At 39.8% G+C, this 22,742-nt stretch overlaps 1 protein-coding gene across 2 annotated transcripts in view; it reads left to right on the forward strand.

The window, feature by feature from the left end:
• Positions 1-22,742, forward strand: part of tbcb (tubulin folding cofactor B) — a 30,313-nt gene that overhangs the window by 4,131 nt on the left and 3,440 nt on the right. For both annotated transcript variants that reach the window (XM_039768079.1, XM_039768080.1), the window contains exons 3-6: positions 4,529-4,672; positions 6,473-6,569; positions 11,559-11,738; positions 16,374-16,446. In XM_039768079.1, coding sequence (XP_039624013.1) covers positions 4,529-4,672; positions 6,473-6,569; positions 11,559-11,738; positions 16,374-16,446 — 494 coding nt within the window. The remainder of the gene's footprint in view (positions 1-4,528; positions 4,673-6,472; positions 6,570-11,558; positions 11,739-16,373; positions 16,447-22,742) is intronic.

The following is a 22,742-nucleotide window of genomic DNA, read 5'->3' on the forward strand; positions in this document are numbered from 1 at the left end:
TCCACGCTAGTAGATATTGTGCTCGTGTGTAGCACGCTTGTCAAAAGGGCCCGGCAGAGGCACGCTTCTCAAAGACAAAGGAGAGCTGACGCCGACGTCCTTGAGCTTGACATTGAGTAGTATGTTTGTTGTACAGGGTACGTGGATAATGGATTGACTTCGCCGCTCTAATTGAATACTTCCGTTTCACACACACAGGCGCTGTTCTGTCTCAGACAACAGCGATATTGTTGTGTACTATCATGGATGTTGACGTGTATGGTGTAGCAGAAGTCCATCTCCGTAGTTTGATAATTCATTCGTTTGGGTGTTTATTGTTGCTTTTAAAGCAGTGACGAGTGTGCATTGGTTTTGTGTGTATCACTAAAGATTCTGGATCACCCGGATTTTTTGAAAACTTTGAAGTTTGATACAGCAAGTTACCATACTGATTGTACACCATATAGATAACCCTAACCGTTAGTATACAGTATCTATATATATATATATATATATATATATATATATATATATATATATAATTCACTAAGGCAAGACAACCATGGAAAGCATGGCAGAAGGGGCGTGGATTCACTAAGCCGCCGACAAGTGAGACACCTATGGCGCACGCAGGTAGGAGCCACGCCCACCAACTCCAAGACTTTTGGATACTACGACAACTCACAGAGCCACGCCCACCAACTCGGACGCGACGACACAGAAAAACCTGCGTCATTTATATTGGTCTGTCGTAGAGGTCACTTGCAGCTCCGACCCACGTTGACTGTTAATAGAGGCATGTTTCTCACGGAGGTGAATCGCCATATGCGGCTTGTAAAACTGTTTGCGAGGGGTATCCCATGGGATCCTTAAAAACGTTACTTTACAACTGAGGTTAAAACACAATGAAGTGAGCAGTCTTTAAAAAACGAGTTTTCGGTTACGACGCCTTGCGACGCGTGCACTATAGCAAACTGTTTTACACGCTACATACAGCAATTCGCATCCGCGACAAACATGCGTCTTCTTAGATACTCCTGCACTTTGTACACACCCCCCTCCCACAGTGGTCGGGTTGTCTTGGTGGATTATACTGTATATAGAAAGGCAGCCAAAACCGCACAGAGCAATGAAAAGTCTACGTGAGTCACAGGTGCATCTGGACTGTACAAAGACGACAATGCACTGTACAAAGACGACAACGACTCGAGTGACGAGATAAAGGTGGGCACATGAGCAGGCAGTGTATACCGAATGAGAAATCGGCACACTAGCATGACGGAGGGAGCAGAGTGGATGTCCTTCTCCTCTCCTCCCGTTCCACCCTGAGCGCCGCACGGACAATTGTGTGTTGGTTCGTTCCGTGCATTGATTAAAACCCAATGAAGGAAGCAGTCTTTAAAAAACAATAAGCCCTGTGCCTCTGTTTCATTACCGTCTCACCTGCTTCACCAATGCAGGCCCCACAACAGGCGATCCGGCGGCGTCATTCCCATTACCTGCCGGACAGCCAACTGGGTAACCAAAGTCTTTGGGTTCCGGGGGAGTATGGTTACAAAGCTGAAACTTAAAGGAATTGACGGAAGGGCACCACCAGGTGTGGGGCCTTTCGCTTCATTTGACTCAACACAGGAAACCAAACCCGGCCCGGACATGGACAGGATTGACAGATTGATAGCTCTTTCTCGATTCTGTGGGTGGTGGTGCATGGCAGTGTGACGATGTGGGTTCTGGCTCCACACTCCCATTGCTGCTCGGGAGCCCTTCAACCCAACACCGTCGTTAATGTTACCGATTGAGCTAGTCAGTGGAGGCAATAAACATCTGAGCAAGGGGATGGTTGAAAGTGAAACAGTACTTTTATTAAAAGAATCAAAACAAGGTGTTCAAATAAAGTAAAGTGCAGTTCCAAAGTTCTTCAATAAATAATCCATAAAATGAAAACGTGGAGGTTAAAACAATAAGAAAAACAATCCTTTTAAAATGAGAGGTAAAATGATCAGGATGCAGTCTTAAAAACAAACAATTGACAAACTCGGTGCCTTCGTTTATAACTAGCGTCCCTCTTGCTTCACCCATCAGGGCCCGGCAACAAGGGAGACGCTCACTCTGCAGCTGACCTTCTTCCTACTACTGCTACTGCTGCTGTCAGTTGCCTCACCGGTCCTTGGCTCCGGTCGGCTCCTCCGGACAGTGACTTGGGAAGCCTTTAACGGCCAAGGCTCTCACGTTAGGGACACCGCGTCCCAAGTCCCGACTCCCGCTAACTCCCGTGGAGAGTCCTGCACCTTCCCAGTCACTCCTGCCCTACAAAACAATCTTCTGTGTTGGCCAAACACCCAGGCGGCCTTCAGCTGCCTGCGAGGGTTCGCTCGACTGCTTCCTCCTGCACCGACTTGCTCGCCTGCTTCCTCCGTTCTCTTCCTTCTCCTTCGTTCTTTTTCCTCCCCCTTTTTCTTTCCTTTCTCTCCCGACCAACTCGCGCTTCTTTTAAAATGAAGAGGGACCATGACAGCTGTAACCTATTAGCCACGGGAGCAATCACGAATGTGGACACTTCCTCACCTGTGCACTCGGTGAGAAACGCCCACACCCCGAGCGTCCTGCAGCTCGCCATGGCCCAACGCCCTCTCGCTATGCTGCCGCAAGAGCGGGGATTATTTATTTAAAAGTGAATGGTCTTTGCTCAGTGAGCTGTGGACCCGCTATACCACAGGCAGTTCTTAGTTGGTGGAGTGATTTGGCTGGTTATTTCTGAAAACGAACGAGACTCCCGCCTGCTAAATAGTTACACGACCCAACAGCGGTCAGCGTCCAAATTCTTAGAGGGACAAGTGGCTTTCAGCCACGTGAGATTGAGCATTCACAGGTCTGTGATGCACTTGTATATCCGGTACTGCACGCGCGCTACACTGAATGGATCAACGTGTGTCTACCCGTCGCGGGGAGGCATGGGTAAGCCGTTGAACCCTATTCGTGATGGAGACCGTGGCTTCCAATTGTTCCCCACGAACGAGAAATTCCCAGCGCGCGGGTCATACGCTCGCACTGATTACGTCCCTGCCCTTTGTAAAGCCCCCCATGGTCGGGTGACTTGGTGGATTATATATATATAAAAAAAAAGCAGCCAGAACCGCAAAGAACAATGAAAAATCAACGTGTAAACCGACTGAGGCGGTGTTTGGAAAATTAACAGTCAACGTGACTCACAGGTGCGTGTGGACTGTATACAGATGAAAGCGACTCAGGTAGGGAGTTGGGGGCGGGCACATAAGCGGGCAGTGCGTACTGAACGAGCGCCGTTCAACCCCGTCCTTCGCTTTGGAAGGAGAAAGCGCCACGGCGCTCGCCCGGTTTTCAGTCACGGACAATTTTATGTTGGTTCATAGCGTGCATTGTTGCAATGTTACTTTTCTTGGTGGTTTATTAAATTACGTATTTTTCAAATGTTTATTTTTTCCTCTGTGCTTAAAAATCATTTAAAAATCGGCCTGATTATGTGGCGTAGCATACGTCGCGGGTTGGCTAGTATTAAAATGTTTAGATGTTACTCCTATTCATTGCATTGGTATAATTGTACCGTTACACGTTAGATAATACATAGGCCTATCTCATTAATGTATTGTTTCAATTCCGCTACGAGCTTCCGTTAGCACTGGCTTTCCTTCTCGCAGTCAAACTTTGATGTGCAAGAAGGCTTAAGTCATCAAGTATGATATTCATAAATGCAGCATTGTCGCTGTCGGATAAACTACATTTCAATCATTTTATATACGTATTTGAAGGTTTTGGCATGTGGGGACCCGAGGGAAGGCAGAGGGGCTCACACGTACTCAGTTGTCTGGGGCCCAAATATTTCTAGTGGAGGGCCTGGCGATAGCCATGGAAAAAGTGTAATCTCATGAGCGGAAATAACAAAATGTTTGATAGAATTGGTGTCTATGACGATCAACATAGAAAACAGCAAATAATATCAAAATGTAATTCCATACATTTTTACTAAAATATTATTATATAAATTAAATATTATTATATAAATTGTCCAGTGCTCTCAAACTGAAATGGAACGCTTACAGACATCACTGAACATCTAAATTAAAGAACCACCTCTAAACCTTTCATTCATTGTTCAAACATTCGGCCCAGTAACAGTTTATTCATTGGCTAACATTGCTTTTTATGTGATTACAAAATTAGGTGAAAACATTATAAGGAACAGAATATACTTTGGAGTTGTGCGTATCTGAGATGCTTCATCAAGTAGAAGGTAAATTCACCTGTACATTTTCACAGACACTAAATGATCGCAGGGTGCACCAGTTGTGAATATGAATGTAAATTTAACAACGAGAGGCAGATCTACAATTCAAAAGTGGGTATTCCAGTTGTGGTTTATTTAACAATGACTGCCTAAAGTTATAAAACAAAAAAAAAAGAAATCTTGAAAGTAGTTTCATGTTACAGTTTGTTCATTTTCTTTGGCTGTAATCGCTGCCCATCTCTTATGATCATCACACTGCATGTTTTCTTGCCCTTTTCCCCAAAATAGTGTAAGTTGGAACTGGTTGTTGGCACTCCAGCTTCCAGCATGGAGCTACAGCTATTCAGCACCACCAATAAATTTCTGATGAACATGGATAATGACGAGGCCTTGCTAGGATCATACCCAGTTGATGATGACTGCAGAATTCATGTAAGTAAATATGGCACACCTGTACCTGCACCAGTTTGTCTGCTTTTTTTTGTGAAAAAGTACTTCATGGGTGATGAGATTCCATATTTTAGTTTTGTTTTGTTAGCAGTGGTACTGGTGTTGGCGGCTGCTACCAAGTGATGCCACTGGACAATGGAGATTTTGCTTCTTAAATACTTCTGGGTGTATCTTACAGATTTTAGGCTGCGGATCACAAAAAAAATCACCTTTAAATTTTCATATCACTTACTGTTTTATTGCAATTACCTATGTTATAAGTATGTGTATGTTTGTATATTTTGGCCTGCAGAGGGCACTCCTGCCACCCAAACCTGACACAGACAGACACAGGACACAAGTTCAGCACACACACTTGTATTTATTTTTTCTTTTTCCATGTGGGAAACTCCTTCCACCATTTCCCAGCTGTACAGCACAATCCAAGCACAGCACAAACCACACTTCTTCCCGACTTTTCTCTCTCTCTCTTCGCCTCCACTCCTCCTCCTCCTCCTCCTATAGCAAGCTTTGTCCACCTCCTCCTAACTCTGGCTCCTTTTATAAGGCACCAGGAAGTGCTCCAGGTACTTGATGACCTTCTTCCAGCAGCACATCTGGGTGTGGCGGCAGTGCTGTAATAAAGGGCTCAGCAGTAGTTGCAGCAACCCCTGGTGGCACCCAGGGAACCCAACAGGGCTGCACCAGACTTCAACTCCCATGGAGCCCTGTGGGAGTCATAGGCACCGCTGCAACACAGGGGGGCTGCTCCAGGGGAGGTAATGCTCTGGGTACGTTCTCTCCCCTGGTCCTTTAGTGTAGAGGCATCTCTGCTGGGCAAGGACCCTGGCCGTATGCCACATTATATACTTACATATGTATATGTAGTACAGCAGTTACAACAGGAATATCTCTGTTGATCTTAAATTAATGGCACTGCTGCTAGAAATGCAGCTCAGATATACCAACTCCTTTACAAATGGGACAGCCATCCTAAAGAGCTTCATCCTTTGTATGAAAATGTGGTAAGAAAAAAAAAACGTTATTATGTTAGAAAGAGCTACCTTATCCATAAACATTTGGTTTCAGGGAAAAAGAGTGTGGCACATAAACCCCTTGTCAACCCAAAAAATTCTATTCTTCTTTTCATATAAAACTTGAACAAATGAGGAATTTCACAAAAGCTGTGAATAAGGAAGGTGAAGGATCTCAATGTTTGAAACAGATGTTTCCACCAAAAAACTAATGCCAAGATTAAGGAATGCACCAATGCTGGCAGACTCTTCTAGACAGATGCCTAGGACAAAGGAAAATCGGCAGCAAAACATTTTTCACTCAAATGACCTATTGCAATGCACCAGTGTTAATAAGTAATTAAATACACTAATTTCAATAACATGTAATTTCATGTTTCTCCCAATTCATATGTTATGTAGTCAGTATGAATTTATATTTGTGTTTAGCTTGAAACTGTCTATCAAATTCACCATTTTTTTTAATTAACTTATTTATTGTCCAGTCCAGTGACAAAATATTTTCCTTTACTATGAACTTCACATTAAAATGGAATATTTGTGAATTATTCTTGTCAAAGTTCCAGTTTCAGTATGACTAAATTTCAGTATTTTTTTCAACATGGATTTAAAATGCATATTATTTACCCTTTTAAATAATATAATTTAAATATATATATGATATTTTATAACCTACATAGTTCTTGTAAATATCTGTTATAGTGCTTTTAATTTGTTAAAATTTAAACTAATTTACAAATAGCGGTGTACACTTATCTCTGTTTTAAAGGTAATTGATAAGAGTGGTGCAAAAATAGGAGAGTTTGAAGACCTTTCACGGGTGGAAAAATATGAATTGCCAGATGATGTCTACGATAAAAGAACAGGTAATATATTTTTCCTACCTTTTACAGTATATTTTAAAAACATTTTTGGATTACAAAGTATAAGATGAGACATTTTTGGACATAAGATTGTTATTCACTAATAGACGATTCACTGCAGACAATACCAATTAAACATTTAACGAATCACTAGATGAAGAAAATAAAATTCCGACATAACATTCTCGGAACCCACTAAAACCAAATCAGGGCTGTGGGGAACACAGCCTATCTTGGCAGCATTGGGTATGAACCAACCATGTTCACAATGCCAGTATGTGGTAGCTAAAGACAAAGTGACTAGATAATGTAAGTGCTTAATGCATAAATGTCAGTTATTTTTTCCAAAGCCAAAAAATGTAACAATTTGATTTTAGTTCCTAAAGTAAGAAAAATCAATTTCAGCATTTCATGTAAATCTACAATACGTGTATATTTTAACCAATCTCTATACTAAGTATGTCTCAGACTAACAGGCTGTATTTCACTCTTGAGTTTAATTTGAAAGGACCCATTTCTACATTAGTACTGTGGCTCACAGGCTGCTGTGATAGGAGCATGTTGACCTTCTGAACAAAGAAATGGTGCATTTATTCCAAGATTATCCACACAGGGATAATTACACAAAGTAGTAGCTGTATTGTCATGTACGGAATGAATGGTCTAGCTTTTCAAAGTCCTCAAACTAAACGTTTTGAAATATGTTTGCTTTTATTGTTACTAGTTGAAAGCGGTTGTCCTCACAGACCGTAACAGTGTATTGATTATTGATTCACTCTGGTTTATATGTACTGTTTTGAGTAAAGTGTGTTGGCATGGTGGTGTCCTATGGCCAGCATTTTGGACTTGAGTCTCGAGCCTGGAGATTGATGTGTGGATTTTAATCCCACACCCAAGATCACTTGTTTTAGGTTACTTGGTGAATCCAAACTGGCACCAGTGTGCGTGTGTGTGTGTGAGACTGACTGGCCTTGTCCACAGTTGATTCCTAACTCGTGCCCAGCACACCTAGGATAAGCTTTAGCCTCCCACGTCCTTGAATTAGAATTGTACTTGAGTTAGTAGTTTTGAGAATTTTTGTGTTATGTTATCTCAAGTAAAGCATCTTCTGAACTAAGACAGATTAATAATAATAATAATGTATGCTTTGTTAGCAATTGTTAAAACTGAGTAATTAATTAGCTGTCTCTTTATCTTTATACTGGGGGTTCGCCCCCTGCTTGCTTTGCTCGCCAACCCCTCCGGCCTACGCTACGTGCCAGCCACTTGGCGTCTCTGCCACTCACATTGTGAAGAGGGGGGCTGAACGCACCACAAGGAAACGCGGTCGCTTCTCCGAAACCCTTCTTAAGCAGCGATACAATGGGAAACAAATTTTTTTTTTAAACCTCCTCTTTGCTCAATCAGCTACTGGCTTGCTGCTGCCGCTGTGCCACGTGATCTGCATCTCACACAGCGCTTTGAACATTTAAAAGCCTGCACAGCAGCTGTCCTACTCTTTATGTTTTATTTCCAGCCCCGGGCCTGGTTAAATCTCTTGGCACAAAGTCTCGTCTACGGGGCGCTTGAGTTCTTGATATTTTTAAGATTATAATTTAAAAACAGAATAATATTCTGAAATTCTAACAATATCACATTAAAGTTCGGTAAATTCTGAAAAGAATGATGCCAAACATATATATGTAGGTTTTAAAATAAGCCCGACTTAAAGCGTGACAAAAAACATGACATAAAAAACCACACAAAATCATTGCACTATATATATATATATATATATATATATATATATATATATATATATATATATATATATATATATATATATACATATATACATATATACATACTGCCTGGCCAAAAAAAAAAAGTCGCCACCAAAAAAAAAGGTCACACACTCTAATAATTCGTTGGACCGCCTTTAGCTTTCATTACGGCACGCATTCGCAGTGGCATTGTTTCGATAAGCTTCTGCAATGTCCCAAGATTTAGTTCCATCCAGTGTTGCATTAATTTTTCATCAAGATCTTGCATTGATGATGGTAGAGTCTTCTCCAGCCTTCTCCAGTACATCCCAAAGATTCTCAATGGGGTTAAGGTCTAGACTTGTGGTGGCCAATCCATGTGTGAAAATGATGTCTCATGCTCCTTGAACCACTCTTTTACAATTTGAGCCTGATGAATCCTGGCATTGTCATCTTGGAATATGCCCGTGCCATCAGGGAAGAAAAAATCCATTGATGGAATAACCTGGTCATTCAGTATATTAAGGTAGTCAGCTGACCTCATTCTTGGAGAACATACTGTTGCTGAACCTAGACCTGACCAACTGCAGCAACCCCAGATCATAGCACTGCCCCCACAGGCTTGTACAGTAGGCACTAGGCATGATGGGTGCATCACTTCATCTGCCTCTGTTCTTACCCTGATGTGCCCATCACTCTGGAACAGGGTAAATCTGAATTCATCAGACCACATGACCTTCTTCCATTGCTCCAGAGTCCAATCTTTATGGTCCCTAGCAAATTGAAGCCTTTTTTCCGGTTTGCCTCAATGATTAGGGGTTTTCTTACGGATACACAGCTGTTCAGTCCCAATCCCTTGAGTTTCCTTCACATTGTGCGTGTGGAAATGCTCTTACTTTCACTATTACACATAGACCTGAGTGCTACTGTTGTTTTTCTTCAATTTGATCTCACCAAACGTTTAAGTGATCGCTGATCACGATCATTCAGGATTTTTTTCCGGCCACATTTCTTCCTCGAAGATGATATGTCCCCACTATCCTTCCAGTTTTTAATAACATGTTGGACAGTTCTTAACCGAATTTTAGTAGTTTCTGCAATCTCCTTAGATGTTTTCTCTGCTTGATGCATGCCAATGATTTAGCCCTTCTCAAACACTAACATCTTTTCCACGACCACGAGATGTGTCTTTCGACATGGTTGTTTAAGAAATGAGAAGCAACTCATTGCACCAGTTGGGGTTAATTAAGTTGTTGCCAGCTGAAAGATAATTGCCCATGCAGTAATTATCCAATAGGAGGCTCGTACCTATTTGCTTAGTTAAATCCAGGGGGTGACTTTTTTTTGGGCCAGGCAGTGTATGTATATATATATATATATATATATATATATATATATATATATATATATATATATATATATATATATATATATATATATATATATTCACAGTGCATCACTTTTTCCACATTTTTTATGTTGCAGCCTTATTCCAAAATGGATTAAATTCATTTTTTTCCTCAGAATTCTACACACAACGCCCCATAATGACAACGTGAAAAAAGTTTACTTGAGATTTTTGAAAATTTATTAAAATAAAAAAAAAACCTGAGAAATCACATGTACATAAGTATTCACAGCCTTTGACATGAAGCCTAAAATTGAGCTCAGGTGCATCCTGTTTCCCCTGATCATCCTTGAGATGTTTCTGCAGCTTAATTGGAGTCCACCTGTGGTAAATTCAGTTGATGTGACATGATTTGGAAAGGCACACACCTGTCTATAGAAGGTCCCTAAGGAATTGTCTGTAGACCTCCGAGACAGGATTGTCTCGAGGCACAAATCTTGGGAAAGTTACAGAAAATCTTTGGAAAGAGGGAGGAAACCCATATAAATGCTGCGAGTACATGCAAGTCCTACACCCAAACCCTTGTCTCCTTACTTTGAGATAACAGCACTACTCCTGCACCATCGTGCTGCCCCTTGGTCCAGATTATGTTTAATAAAGCCTAAATATGCATATTTCACCTTTTCACCTTATGTTCGTATTTCCCTTTGATCTGGATAAAATGGCATTTAAAAAATCTAAATGTTAACAAAATATAACTGGTTACCAGCTTTCTCACTTTTTTTATTATCGGTGACACAGTGTTATGCTTTCAAAGTGTAGCTTTTTATTTGAAACTGCTTCATTTCTAACTTTAGCACTACAGTTGAACAGTGGCTGCACTTTTACAATTTCAGGCACCTGGTTTCAAGTCCAGGACTGCTCCCTCTGTGTTTGTCTGTGCGTGAGCGTGGTGCTGTCCCTGTATCTCTGTGAATTTACTCTAGGAACCATTTTTTCACACATTTAATTGATGCCTCATTATTGCCAGTACGAGTGCCCTGCAAGGGACGCATACCTCGTTGTGCCAGGATAGGTTCTGAATCACAGTGACTTTATAATAGACTAAGCAGGTTCAGCAAACACATGAAGTCTGTTATTGTTGTTGTAATCATGAATGTTATTTTGTAGTTCTACTTTACTGAACACTTAACAGCTTACATAAAAAATTAAAGATTTTACTCACTAATTCTTACAGGTTGTGAAAGATCAGCCTTTGGCACAGACAGACATGGACTCCAAATGTACAAAACACACACGGTTTGTTTACAGACCACACAATACCAACACAGTACACAAGAATACAACACTCTACTCAGTCCTTTCTCTTTCTTCAGGCCACCTCCACCCCTCTCTTGTAAGCTCCGTTCTCTTCCACCCAACTTCAGCTCCTCGAGTGGTGGCTGCAGACTTCTCTTATAGCCCAGGGTGTGGCTGCATCACAGCCCAGACGGGCTCATTAAGTCGTTCCGCTTCCCATGTCGGTGGTCACAGACCCCAAAAGGCATGAGTTCCGGTGTTCCATGATTGTGGTCCCAATACCGCCCAGGGGGGGCTGCTCTCTTGCGCCCAGGGAAAGAGAGTGCCCCTCTCCCAGTCCGTCCTTCTTCCAGGTGTCCCTTTGGGGCAAGATCCCTGGTCGTCTGCCACAAGGTTTAATATAGCTGTTTATGTTTTAGTGTAAAATGAGTTGATTTGCCTTTAATGTCAGGTAATTAAAGCTCTATATATGTAAAAAGCATTATATGTAATCTGAGTTGCAGTGAAGTAGGTAAAGGTTATAGTTTGAAAAATAAATTCGCTGGTTTAAGCTGAGTGTTAATGACTTCCCACCGTGACTACTATATTCAATTCATCGTCTAGATTCAATCCGGTCTTTCCTAAAGAAAAAGAAGGCAGGACGTTTCAAAGAGGAAGATATGGAAAAGGAGGCAGAGAAAGAAGCTGAAGAGAAGGCTGCAACAGAGAACGTTACTGTGGGATCCCGATGTGAGGTGACAGTTCCAGGACAGCCAAGAAAGCTTGGCACTGTAATGTTTGTAGGTGAGTATGTAGATGTATTTTTGTTATGATTTTTAAAGAACTGTATAATTTTACCTAATCACAAAAAATATATACAAGTAAAAATTGGTATGGAATGGTCCATATCATGCATACAGTACACTTTAGTGATACTGCAGGAAATCACTTATTGGAAGATTTTACATTATAACTGACAGTACTGTGCAATAATATAGTATGAAGTATATGTAAGAGAATCACAAGATGATACCCTGATCACTCCATATAATTAATAAAGTCAAAATAAGGAAACTACACAATAATTGCGGTGATGTCCTTAAGACATAAACTCCAAGCGAACTGGCAAATATGCTGGAGCTACTGGCTTTGTGTCCTTCTGGAAGGTGGGTCAATTATTTGGTCTGCAGAGGAAGGAAGAGTAAAGCCAATTAGGGCACAGCGCCAACCCTTGGAGCAGTGGTAGAATTCACTAGCCACTAGGGATCTTCAGCTGTTCCCTGTATGCACGAGCATGACATTTATATTTGTTATGTATTTTAAATATACATAGAGTAAAATGAACTGGAATGAAGTGAACAACTTAAATAATAATTAATTTGAAACGAAACACTGTAATGCACTCTGCAGTTAGCAGAGGCACTGTCTGACCACGCCGCATTCATGTGCAGAGGTGAGCAGATTAATCGAGAGCCTCCATGCTGCCGCGGATGGAGCACCTCCTCGCACCTGCACCTAGTTAGCCAGACGAGCCGGCCAGTTAAAGAGGAGAGGCAGTACGATCTTGGGCCTCGCAAAGGAGTGTCTGAGTGGTGTTTCAGGGACTGGTTCACCCAACCGAATAAATGTGTGGATTGGGGTGATAATGGTGGAGTCCTCCCCAGGGATCCAAGGTATGACATCACATGTGTGAAGGATGATGGGAGGATGACCGTCCTGGGCCTCTCTGTCTAGAGCTGTATTTGTGTGGTTATTACGGAGGTTGGTGATGAAGTTTGCATCTGTTAACATTTAACCCAGCTAAGAAAGCAATTGGTAAGCTGTGGAAAAGAATGTGGAGTTGTGCTAGACTCATCTGGCTGTGCAGTAAGGACCCGATGACTGTGTGTTTTAACCTCTGCTTTTAATTGACTTATTTCTTACAATTTTTTAACCTCCCCTAGCACCTTCATTTTATGGGATTATTTATTATACTGTAGATTATACACTGCACTATTGACACTGTTTATTTTGGACTTGGTTTTTAATAAAAGCACATTTGCACTTTTTTCATCATCCCCTTGTAATGTTTGTGTTTGTCCTCGTCTGCCGGTTCATCTTGGTTATGGTACTGACGGTGTCGGGTTCAAGAGGCTCCCAGAATGGAAAGGGAGCTGGAACTGACTCAGCAGTCACATGAAGTAAACAAGCTGCATAGATAAACCGAGGGGTACAGGGGAGTCTTCGTGCTTCCTTCCACGTCTACCTTTGCAGATCTAGTTGGGTCTGTGTGTGTTCATTTTTTTCTGTTCATCATCAAGTATGTGCTGTGGTAGAACAAACAAGCTGTCAGCTATCTTCACTTAGAATCTTCTTTAAACATGTGAGCGTACGTGCCTCTGTGCATGTGTACTGTATATGTATATTTAAGTAAATTATATATCTGAGAAAAAAAACTCATGCAAAAAATTTTGCAAATCAATAGGCCTGGTCCTGTGAATAAAAAGAACAGACTGCAAACATCACAGTTAAATTAAACAAATTTCTAGGAAGGATGTGGTGTAAAGGACTGGATCAAACTGGACTTGAAACAGTAGGCCTGTGACAAAGGCATACGATGCAAATTGTTTATAAAGAGAGAGGTCAATTTTTTCAGTAGCTGCTGTTGTATATAAAGCTTGGAATGTGGGGCAGATATCTTGGAAGCTGCTTGTTCTAAAATGTTCTATCTTTGCTTGGATATTGTCATCTAAGAGCTGTACACTATGCAAAAAATAGTTAATTTTCAATAAAATTTTAATTTTAAGACATGAAAATCAATTTCAATTTTGCACACACATGCCTATAGATATTCTTCTTTCGGCAGTTCCTGTTAGGGTTTGCCACAGCAAGTCATCTTCTTCCATATCTTCCTGTTCTCCCCATCTTGCTCTGTTACACCCATCACCTACATGTCTTCTCTCACCACACCCATAAACCTTCTCTTAGGCCTTCCTCTTTTTCTCTTCCCTGGCAGGTCTATCCTTAGCACCCTTCTCCCAATATACCCAGCATCTCTGCTCTGCACATGTCTAAACCAACACAGTCTCGCCTCTCTAACTTTGTCTCCAAACCGTCCGACCTGAGCCGACCCTCTAATGTCCTCATTTCTAATCCTGTCCATCCTCGTCACACCCAGTGCAAATCTTAGCATCTTTAACTCTGCCACCTCCAGCTCTGTTTCCTGCTTTCTGGTCAGTGCCACCGTCTCCAGCCCATATAACATGCCTACATATGTTGATGTTGTGAACATCATAGAATTAAAATCTTATCTCAGTAGTGAGCTTCTGAAAATTATTTAGAAGAATATAATACTAGATTCAGTTATGAACATTAAAATGTCTGCTGTTTTGTCATATAAAACTCTCAGATCCCAATCTGTGTTATAGCAGGAGCATTATATCATTAAACCAGCCTTATTTAGTGACACTTTGAAAGGACACTGCCATCTCTTACTGTTTTAGTTTTATGTGTGGTATTTGCATTGCATTCTGCTTGAACTCTCAGTAATGTGTTGTACCGAGTACAAATACAAATATGAGAAGTTGGGACGCCACACATAACTTTCTATTTAGCCCTCTTGACACTCTTGATGTATTAGTTTCTCTGTGCTCTGAACTGAATTTTCCTGCTGTCGGGAACAACACCATAATAACCACTACAGAGGGCTTTTTGTGACTTTCTATTGGACAGTAAGAACTTCAACTTCTGGCCTGCTTCTTCCTAATGCAATTCTGTTCTTCTCTTTCTGTTCACACCATCTTAAAGTCATAATCTTATTCCCATCCAACCAATGTCTGTCACCATGTAGGACTCTCTTTTTTAAATCTATTATAGAATCTTCAAGGCTGATGGGTTTCTGTGAATCAATGACAGAAATTGGAGTCTTTAAAAATCAATCTTAGTGTTTTACACATAATACTAAAATGTTGTAGTAAAAGCAATGAGATGGTTATAATGTGGAATTTGTGTATGTTGATTAGGACATGCAAGTAAGAATTTCATAATGCTCTGTACACTTGACTGTCCCTTTAAACCAATGCTAAGAAATAACTTTAGGCCATACAGTAAGTGGTTTACTGGGTCTTTAACACAGAAAAGTGTTCCTCAGACACAATGTGCAGTGAAGTTTGTTTGTTCTCTCTTGTCTAACTTAGCAAAGTGTACTATTTTTTTTTTTAATTCACAACATTTTAGAACATTTCATTGTACGCTAATTACATGTACTGTGTGTATCTTTGTTTTTAATAATAGCATTGAAAAATTCTGTTTTATAGAGTTGGCAGTTTTTTGGTTTTTTTTTTTTGTTTGTTTGTTTCGCCTTATGCAATTCTTGTATTAGGAATTTGGTAGTTTTCGCATACCCCTTGGGGTCAGAGCGCAAGGTCAGCCATTGTACAGCGCCCCTGGAGCAACTGCAGGTTAAGGGCCCTTGCTCAAGTAGGATCTCTTTTGGCAGTGATGGGGATTCGAACCAGCAACCTTTGGGATACCCCCGCAGATCCTTAGCCTCAGAGCCACCACTCCGCCCATAATAGTTATGGGAAAATGAAACAGTTTTGACAAGAACAGTTTACCCAGCCCAGCCTAATACAATTCCTCTAAGAGTTATGCTGGAAAGGAAAATAAAACATGCACTTTTTATTTTATAGTGTGAAAGAATGAGTCTCCACACACTGAAAAGGTTTGAGACAGCCACCCGTATATTGTCCCTGGCTGCAAAAGGGTTTTTTAAGTAAGCATTGATGTGTGTAGGTTGATCTCCAGACTGAACTGAACTGGTAGTGGAGAAGATGTCGGTTTTAAAGAGTGAGACTGGAAGTTATGCCATCTGAAGCCAGAAGTGACATTTTTCTTGGTGCTGGAACCAGAGGTGACGTTGTTGTTAAATCAGGCAGGTTTTCCCATATTTGACCTGCAGAGATAACAGAACAAGGTTTAGCGTACCCTGACACCCCCGGCCTATCGGATAATTACCTATACTTGGTCCATTCAGCACTCTTCTAGTCGCACATGTGTGACAATATCCATTGTTATTTGTCTGTTTAGGACTCCACTGTCATTATGCTAATAATCCTTTTCTTGGGTGCCAGAAAGATAACGCTTTTCTTATTTGGGTTCTCTGCTTAAAAGGTTTACATTAATAAAATGGACATTTTCATGAAGTAATTCATGTCAGTGTAATCAATGTAGGATTTTCACTTACTATTTCAGTGACATACTAATTTATACATCCTGGACATATAGTGTGACTCCAAAGAGGACAATACAGTTTTTCTTTTTATGTTGATTGGTGCAATATTGTAAGGTGTACTGAAGTAATAACCAGATATTAATAATTTTTCAAGTTTTATAGTATTAAGTCAAAAAAGATGTTTACTTTCTTAATGTGTTTTATGTTTTGTTCTTTTTATTCTCAAGGCAAAACCGAGTTTAAACCTGGCTATTGGGTTGGCATTAAATATGACGAACCTTTAGGAAAAAATGATGGAAGGTAATAAAGTAATTTGTTTTATTTTTTTTTCTGTTGATGATATCTATAACTAAAGGAAGAAACACTGCAATGCACTGCATTATTCTAATATTTACTTAAATTATTTTGTTAAATGAAGTAACTCCAGGTTCAGCTTTCATACATAATAATTGTTTTCAATGTCAGTGTTTTAGCCGCTATTGATTTTAAAAAGTAAGACAGTTGGAGAATTCTTCAAATTATTTAGTATTTAACAGTCTTAAATCTGGTGCGGGTTAAGGCTCATACAGAGCACCATTAAGGTTTGACTTTGCTGGATTAGGATTATTCTGTGTTCTGCCTTACATTTTACTTGGAAGCATAGAGGGATGATTTTTCCTTATCATCTTCACATTTTTGTTAGTTTTTTTTTTTTAATATTCTAGACAGACTGGTATAGTTACAGTACCCTTAAAGTATTCAGATCCTATTTTGATGAAGCCTTGTGCTGAAATCATTTAAATTCATTTTTCCCTCTTCAAGATGCACTCAATACCTGAGGATGACAAAATGAAAACAGGATTTTAGACTTTTTTTTCTAAATATGTTAAAAATGAAAAACCAAACTAACATTAACACAAATAATTCCACTTGCCTCAGTACTTAGTTGAAGCTCCAGTTGCAGCCATTCCAGCCTGGAGATTTCTTGGGTCTGATGTAGCATGCTTCACACACTTGGATTTGGGGATTCTTCTCTGCAGAACCACTCAAACTCTATCGGGTTGAATGGAGACTGTCAGTGGATAGCTATTTTCAGATCTCGAATGTGTTCAAGTCTAAGCTGTGAGTGGACCACTCAGGAACATTCACAGAGCTATCCCTAAGCTACTTTGTGCTTAGGGCATTGTTCTGTTCAGAGGTGAACCTCCAGGCCAGACTGAGGCCTAGGGTCCTCTGGAGTAGGTTTTCATTAAAGAAGTCTCTGTAATTCAGGTTTTCCTCAACAGTAACTAGTCCCAGAGTTCCTAATCGTACAGCATGATGCTGCCAAAATTGTCCACTATTAGAATGGTATTGTGCAGGTGATAACAACAACAACATTTATTTATATAGCACATTTTCATACAAAAAAAATGTAGCTCAAAGTGCTTTACAAAATGAAGAATAGAAAATAGAAGACACAATAAAAAATAAAAATAAGTCAACATTAATTAACATAGAATAAGTAAGGTCCGATGGCCAGGGTGGACAGAAAAACAAAAAAAACTCCAGACAGCTGGAGAAAAAATAAAATCTATAGGGATTCCAGACCAAGAGACCGCCCGGTCCCCTCTGGGCAATCTACCTAACATAAATCAAACAGTCCTCTTTGTATTTAGGGTTCTCATGAAAGGACTTGATGATGATGGTCACGTAGACTTCTGGCTTTTATTCCATCAATGTTGGTGCATCATGATGCTTTGAGTAGGTGGTGGTGCGCAGGCCACCACCACAAAGAAACCGGAAAAAGAAACAGAAGAGAGAGTAGGGTCAGTATGGATTTTAGAGCCACCATGAATAGTTATTATGAAGAATTGAACATACAGAGTATCAGTATTAAGTTAAAGTGAAGTTATAAAAAGGCCATGTTAAAGTAATGTGTTTTCAGCAGTGTTTTAAAGTGCTCTACTGTATTTGCCTGGCGAATTCCTATTGGCAGGCTATTCCAGATTTTAGGTGCATAACAGCAGAAGGCCGCCTCACCACTTCTTTTAAGTTTAGCTTTTGGAATTCTAAGGAGACACTCATTTGAAGATCTAAGGTTACGATTTGGAATATAAGGTGTCAGACATTCCGATATATAAGATGGGGCGAGATTATTTAAGGCTTTATAAACCATAAGCAGAATTTTAAAGTCAATCCTGAATGACACAGGCAACCAGTGTAGTGACATCAAAACTGGAGAAATGTGTTTGGATTTTCTTTTCCTAGTTAGGATTCTAGCAGCTGCATTCTGCACTCTGCACACCTGAGAGGAGTGCGTTACAGTACTCTAGTCTACTGAAAACAAAAGCGTGAATTAATTTCTCAGCATCTTTCAATGATATAAGAGGTCTAACTTTTGCTATGTTTCTCAAGTGAAAAAATGCTGTCCTAGTGGTCTGATGAATATGCGATTTAAAATTCAGATTACAGTCAAAAGTTACCCCTAAGTTTTTACTTCCGTCTTAACTTTTAATCCTAATGCATCAAGTTTATTTCTGATAACCTCATTGTATCCATTATTGCCAATTACTAAAATTTCAGTTTCTCTTTATTTAGTTTGAGAAAATTACTATTCATCCATTCAGAAATACCAGTAAGACATTGTGTTAGTGAATCGAGAGAGTCGGAGTCATCAGGTGCTATTGATAAGTACAGCTGTGTGTCATCAGCATAGCTGTGGTAGCTCACGTTGTAACCTGAGATAATCTGACCTAACGGAAGCATATAGATTGAGAAAGCAGCGGACCCAGGATAGAGCCTTGTGGAACACCATATCGGATATCATGTGTCTTTGAGATGTGATTACCACAACTCACAAAGAATTTTCTCCTGCCAGGTAGGATTCAAACCAATTTAAGACACTGCCAGAGAGGCCCACCCATTGACTAAGGCGATTTCTAAGAATATTATGATCAATGGTGTCAAATGCGGCACTCGGATCTAAGAGGATGAGAACCGATAAATGGCCTCTGTCTGCATTTACCGCAAGTCATTTACTACTTTAACGAGTGCAGTTTCTGTGCTGTGATTTGTTCTGAAACCTGACTGAAATTTATCAAGAATAGCATGTTTATTGAGGTGGTCATTTAACTGCATAATGACTGCCTTCTCTAGAATTTTACTTAAGAAGGGCAGGTTAGAGATGGGTCTAAAATTTTCAAAGCAGAGGGGTCAAGATTATTTTCTTGAGCAGGGGTTTAACTACAGCAGTCTTAAGACAGTCTGGGAAGACCCCGTATCTAATGAATTTACTATGTCAGAATATTGTCAATTAGCACGCCTGATACTTCTTTGAAAAACCTTGTTGGTATTGGGTCAAGGACGCAGGTGGAGGGTTTCAGTTGAGAGATTATTCTATGTAATTCAGGTAAATCTATCCTGGTGAAAGCATTTAATTTGTTTATAATGGAGTACCGGGGCTTTGGAGGTTCTGCAGTGTTGGGGAGATATACTATGTTATCTCTAATATCATTAATTTTTTGATTGAAAAATACAGCAATGTTCTCACAGGTTTCACTGGAAGTATTCTGGGGCATTCCTTTGTGTTACCTGGGTTTAACAGACATCAATTGTAGAAAATAAGACTCTGGGATTACTAGCATTGTTATTTATAATATTAGAGAAATAGCAGCGCCTCTCAAGACGGACTTTGTTATTGTATTCTGTTATTTTAGCCTTCAATATCTCATAATGGATAGTTAGTTTAGTTTTCCTCCATTTACGCTCAGCTCTACGACATGTTCTTTTAAATCAGACACTCTTTGGGTCTTCCATGGTATAACAATGCTAGAAGATTTTTTAACTGTCTTTTCAGGTGCAACTATGTCAACAGCAGCTCTTACTTTAGAATTAAAGTTTTCCACTTTACTATTTACATTATCCTCGCTATTATAGTTGGCACTATAAACGGACTGATTGCTTAGAATGTTTGTAAGTTTTAAAGCTGCTGATGAGTCAAAGAAGCGTTTTTTAACAATATGCTTCTCATGAGTGTTTTCTATCTTTATTTCTATATTAAAAAGTAGAAGAAAATGGTCTGATAGACCGATATCAATGACCTGCTTTATATCAACTTTAAGTCTTTAGTAATCACTAAGTCTAACGTATGACCTGCTTTATGTGTAGGCTGATTAACGAGCTGTCTCAAATCAAAAGAGTCCAGGAGGTTCATGAATTCTTTTACTTTTTGGTCACACTGATTGTCGATATGAAAGTTAAAGTCGCCGACTATTAAGAGTGTGTCATAGTTCGTAATTAAAATTGACATTAAGTCAGAGAATTCCTCAAAGAAAGACGCGTTATATTTAGGAGGTCTATACTAGAACGTGAGAATCTCCATGAATAACAACGGCGAGATACTCAAAGGACTTAAATTTACCAAAACTAACATCTTTACATTTTAACCGGCTCGAGTAAATGTTTGCCAAGCCGCCCCCCTTTTTTCCCTGCCGGTCTGCACGAGTAAAACTGTAATCGGAGGCGCAGATTCGATTAAAACAGCCGCGCCGTCTGAGTTAAGCCACATTTCACTTAGTGCAATAAAATCAATGTTTCTATCACTAATAAGACTGTTTATAAAAAAATGTCTTGTTAGTTAAAGCTCTAACATTAAATAGTGCCATATTTAATGTTTCAGAGGGGCAGCGCTGAATTCTATGCGCGTTATTGGTATTCGGAACAAAAACTACGTTATTTTTGTTAACGCTGCTCTGTGTGTATTTTTTATGTAATCTACAATCTGTTTTTATAGTTTTAATGCATTGTTGACCTAAAGTAGTAATTGCAATTAAATTATTGGTGTTTATGCCTCACTGCCTAGATTTTTTACGTGCATTAAGATTGGTTATTAGATTATTAATGTTGTGCACTTTAACGGAAGACTGTGTTAAGCCATTATGTCCTATCAAAGCAGTAGCATTACGGAAGGGGTTTAAAGTAGAAGTAGACAGTCAAGATAGACGAATAAGCAGTGCTTGATTTCTTTCGGAGTTTGGAAATGATGCAGAGCCAGATAATCTTGTTTCTCACAGTCATAGTGTCCTTTTAGTGCCTTTCTGCAAAGTCCAAGCAGGCTTTTAATGTCTTTTACTGAAAAGGGGCTTCTGTGTGGCCACTGTGCCATAAAGCCCACATAAGTTGAATGATGCAGCGATGCTTGTAATCTTGGAAATTTTTCCCGTCTCCACACATCTAGTAGAATTTAGCCAGAGTGACCATCGGGTTTTAGGTCACCTCTTTTACTAATTTCCTTCTCCCACAATTGCTCAGTTAGACTGGTCAGTCAGCTCTTGGAAAAGTCATGGTTGTTTGAGGATTTTTCTGTTTTAAGAATTGAGGTGGCCAGTGTGCCCTTGGAACCTTCATTCTGCAGCAATTTTTTTTATAGCCTTCTCCAGATATGTGCTTTGTCACAATCTGGTCTCTAGGCTCTGCAGGCAATTCCTTTGACCTCATGGCTAAATTTTTGCACAACTTTTATACCTTCTAAAAACAGGTATGTGCCATTCCTAATCATGTTTTGCCAATTAATTGACCACAGTTGGACTCTAAACAAAATGCAGAATCTCCTTAATAATAATTAATAGAATGGGATGAAGAATTTCAAGTGTCATAGCAAAGTGTCTGAATACTATTGAGTGTTGATTGATGAGGGGGAAAATGAATTTAAATGATTTTTGCACAAGGCTGCAACAACAAAATGTTAAGAAAGTGAAGGGGTCTTAATAGTTTCTGAAGGCACTGTACCTCTGGTAGAGAGTTTTTGAACTAGTAACTTAAGAACATATAAGAATTTTGACAAACAAGAGGAGTCCATCAATCCCATTTGTTTAGCTAGCATCTAAGCTGTTTTAGTATCTCATCCAGATACTACTTAGTTTGTCAAGGTTCTACTCTATGGTTTGGGTACATTGCTCCAGAGTCTCACAACTCTTTGCATAAAAATGTGCATCCTTGGCTCAGTTCTAAATGCACTTCCCCTTATCCACTGATGTCCTCGAGTATGTGATTCATCCTTAAGCTGAAAGAATATTGCTAGACCTGCTTAATCGATGCCTTTCAGGGTTTTAAATGCCTGTATTAGGTCCCCACACAGTCTCCTCTGATACAACATGTTTAATTCTCAGAGTCTGTCACAATAGGACATTAAGTCCCATGATGCACTTGGTTGGTCTCCTCTGCACAGTTTCAAGTACTGTAAGTTTTTCTTGTTCCGTGGTGACCAGAACTTCACACATTTCTCCAGATGTGGTCTCACTAGTGCATTATATAGTTTGAACATCACCTCCCTTGACTTATATTCAACAGTTTTTATGATATAACCCAACATTTTATTTGCTTTTTTAATTGGTTCTGTGCATTGCTTAGTTGATGAAAATGTTGTGTCAACATCAACCCCTAAATCCTTTGCAGAGATTGTTTTCTGTAAGTCAATTTCTCCTATCTTGTATTTATAATTGATATTCATTTGCCAATATGCACTGCATTGTCAAGGTGTTCACCCAGTTCTGAAGGTTGTCCAGGTCTTTCCGAATTCTTTTTGCTACCTCATCGGTGTCTGGCATCCCTCCAATTTTAGTCTCATTTGCAAATTT

Source organism: Polypterus senegalus, chromosome 11 (assembly GCF_016835505.1).
Source record: "Polypterus senegalus isolate Bchr_013 chromosome 11, ASM1683550v1, whole genome shotgun sequence".
Lineage (NCBI taxonomy): Eukaryota > Metazoa > Chordata > Cladistia > Polypteriformes > Polypteridae > Polypterus > Polypterus senegalus.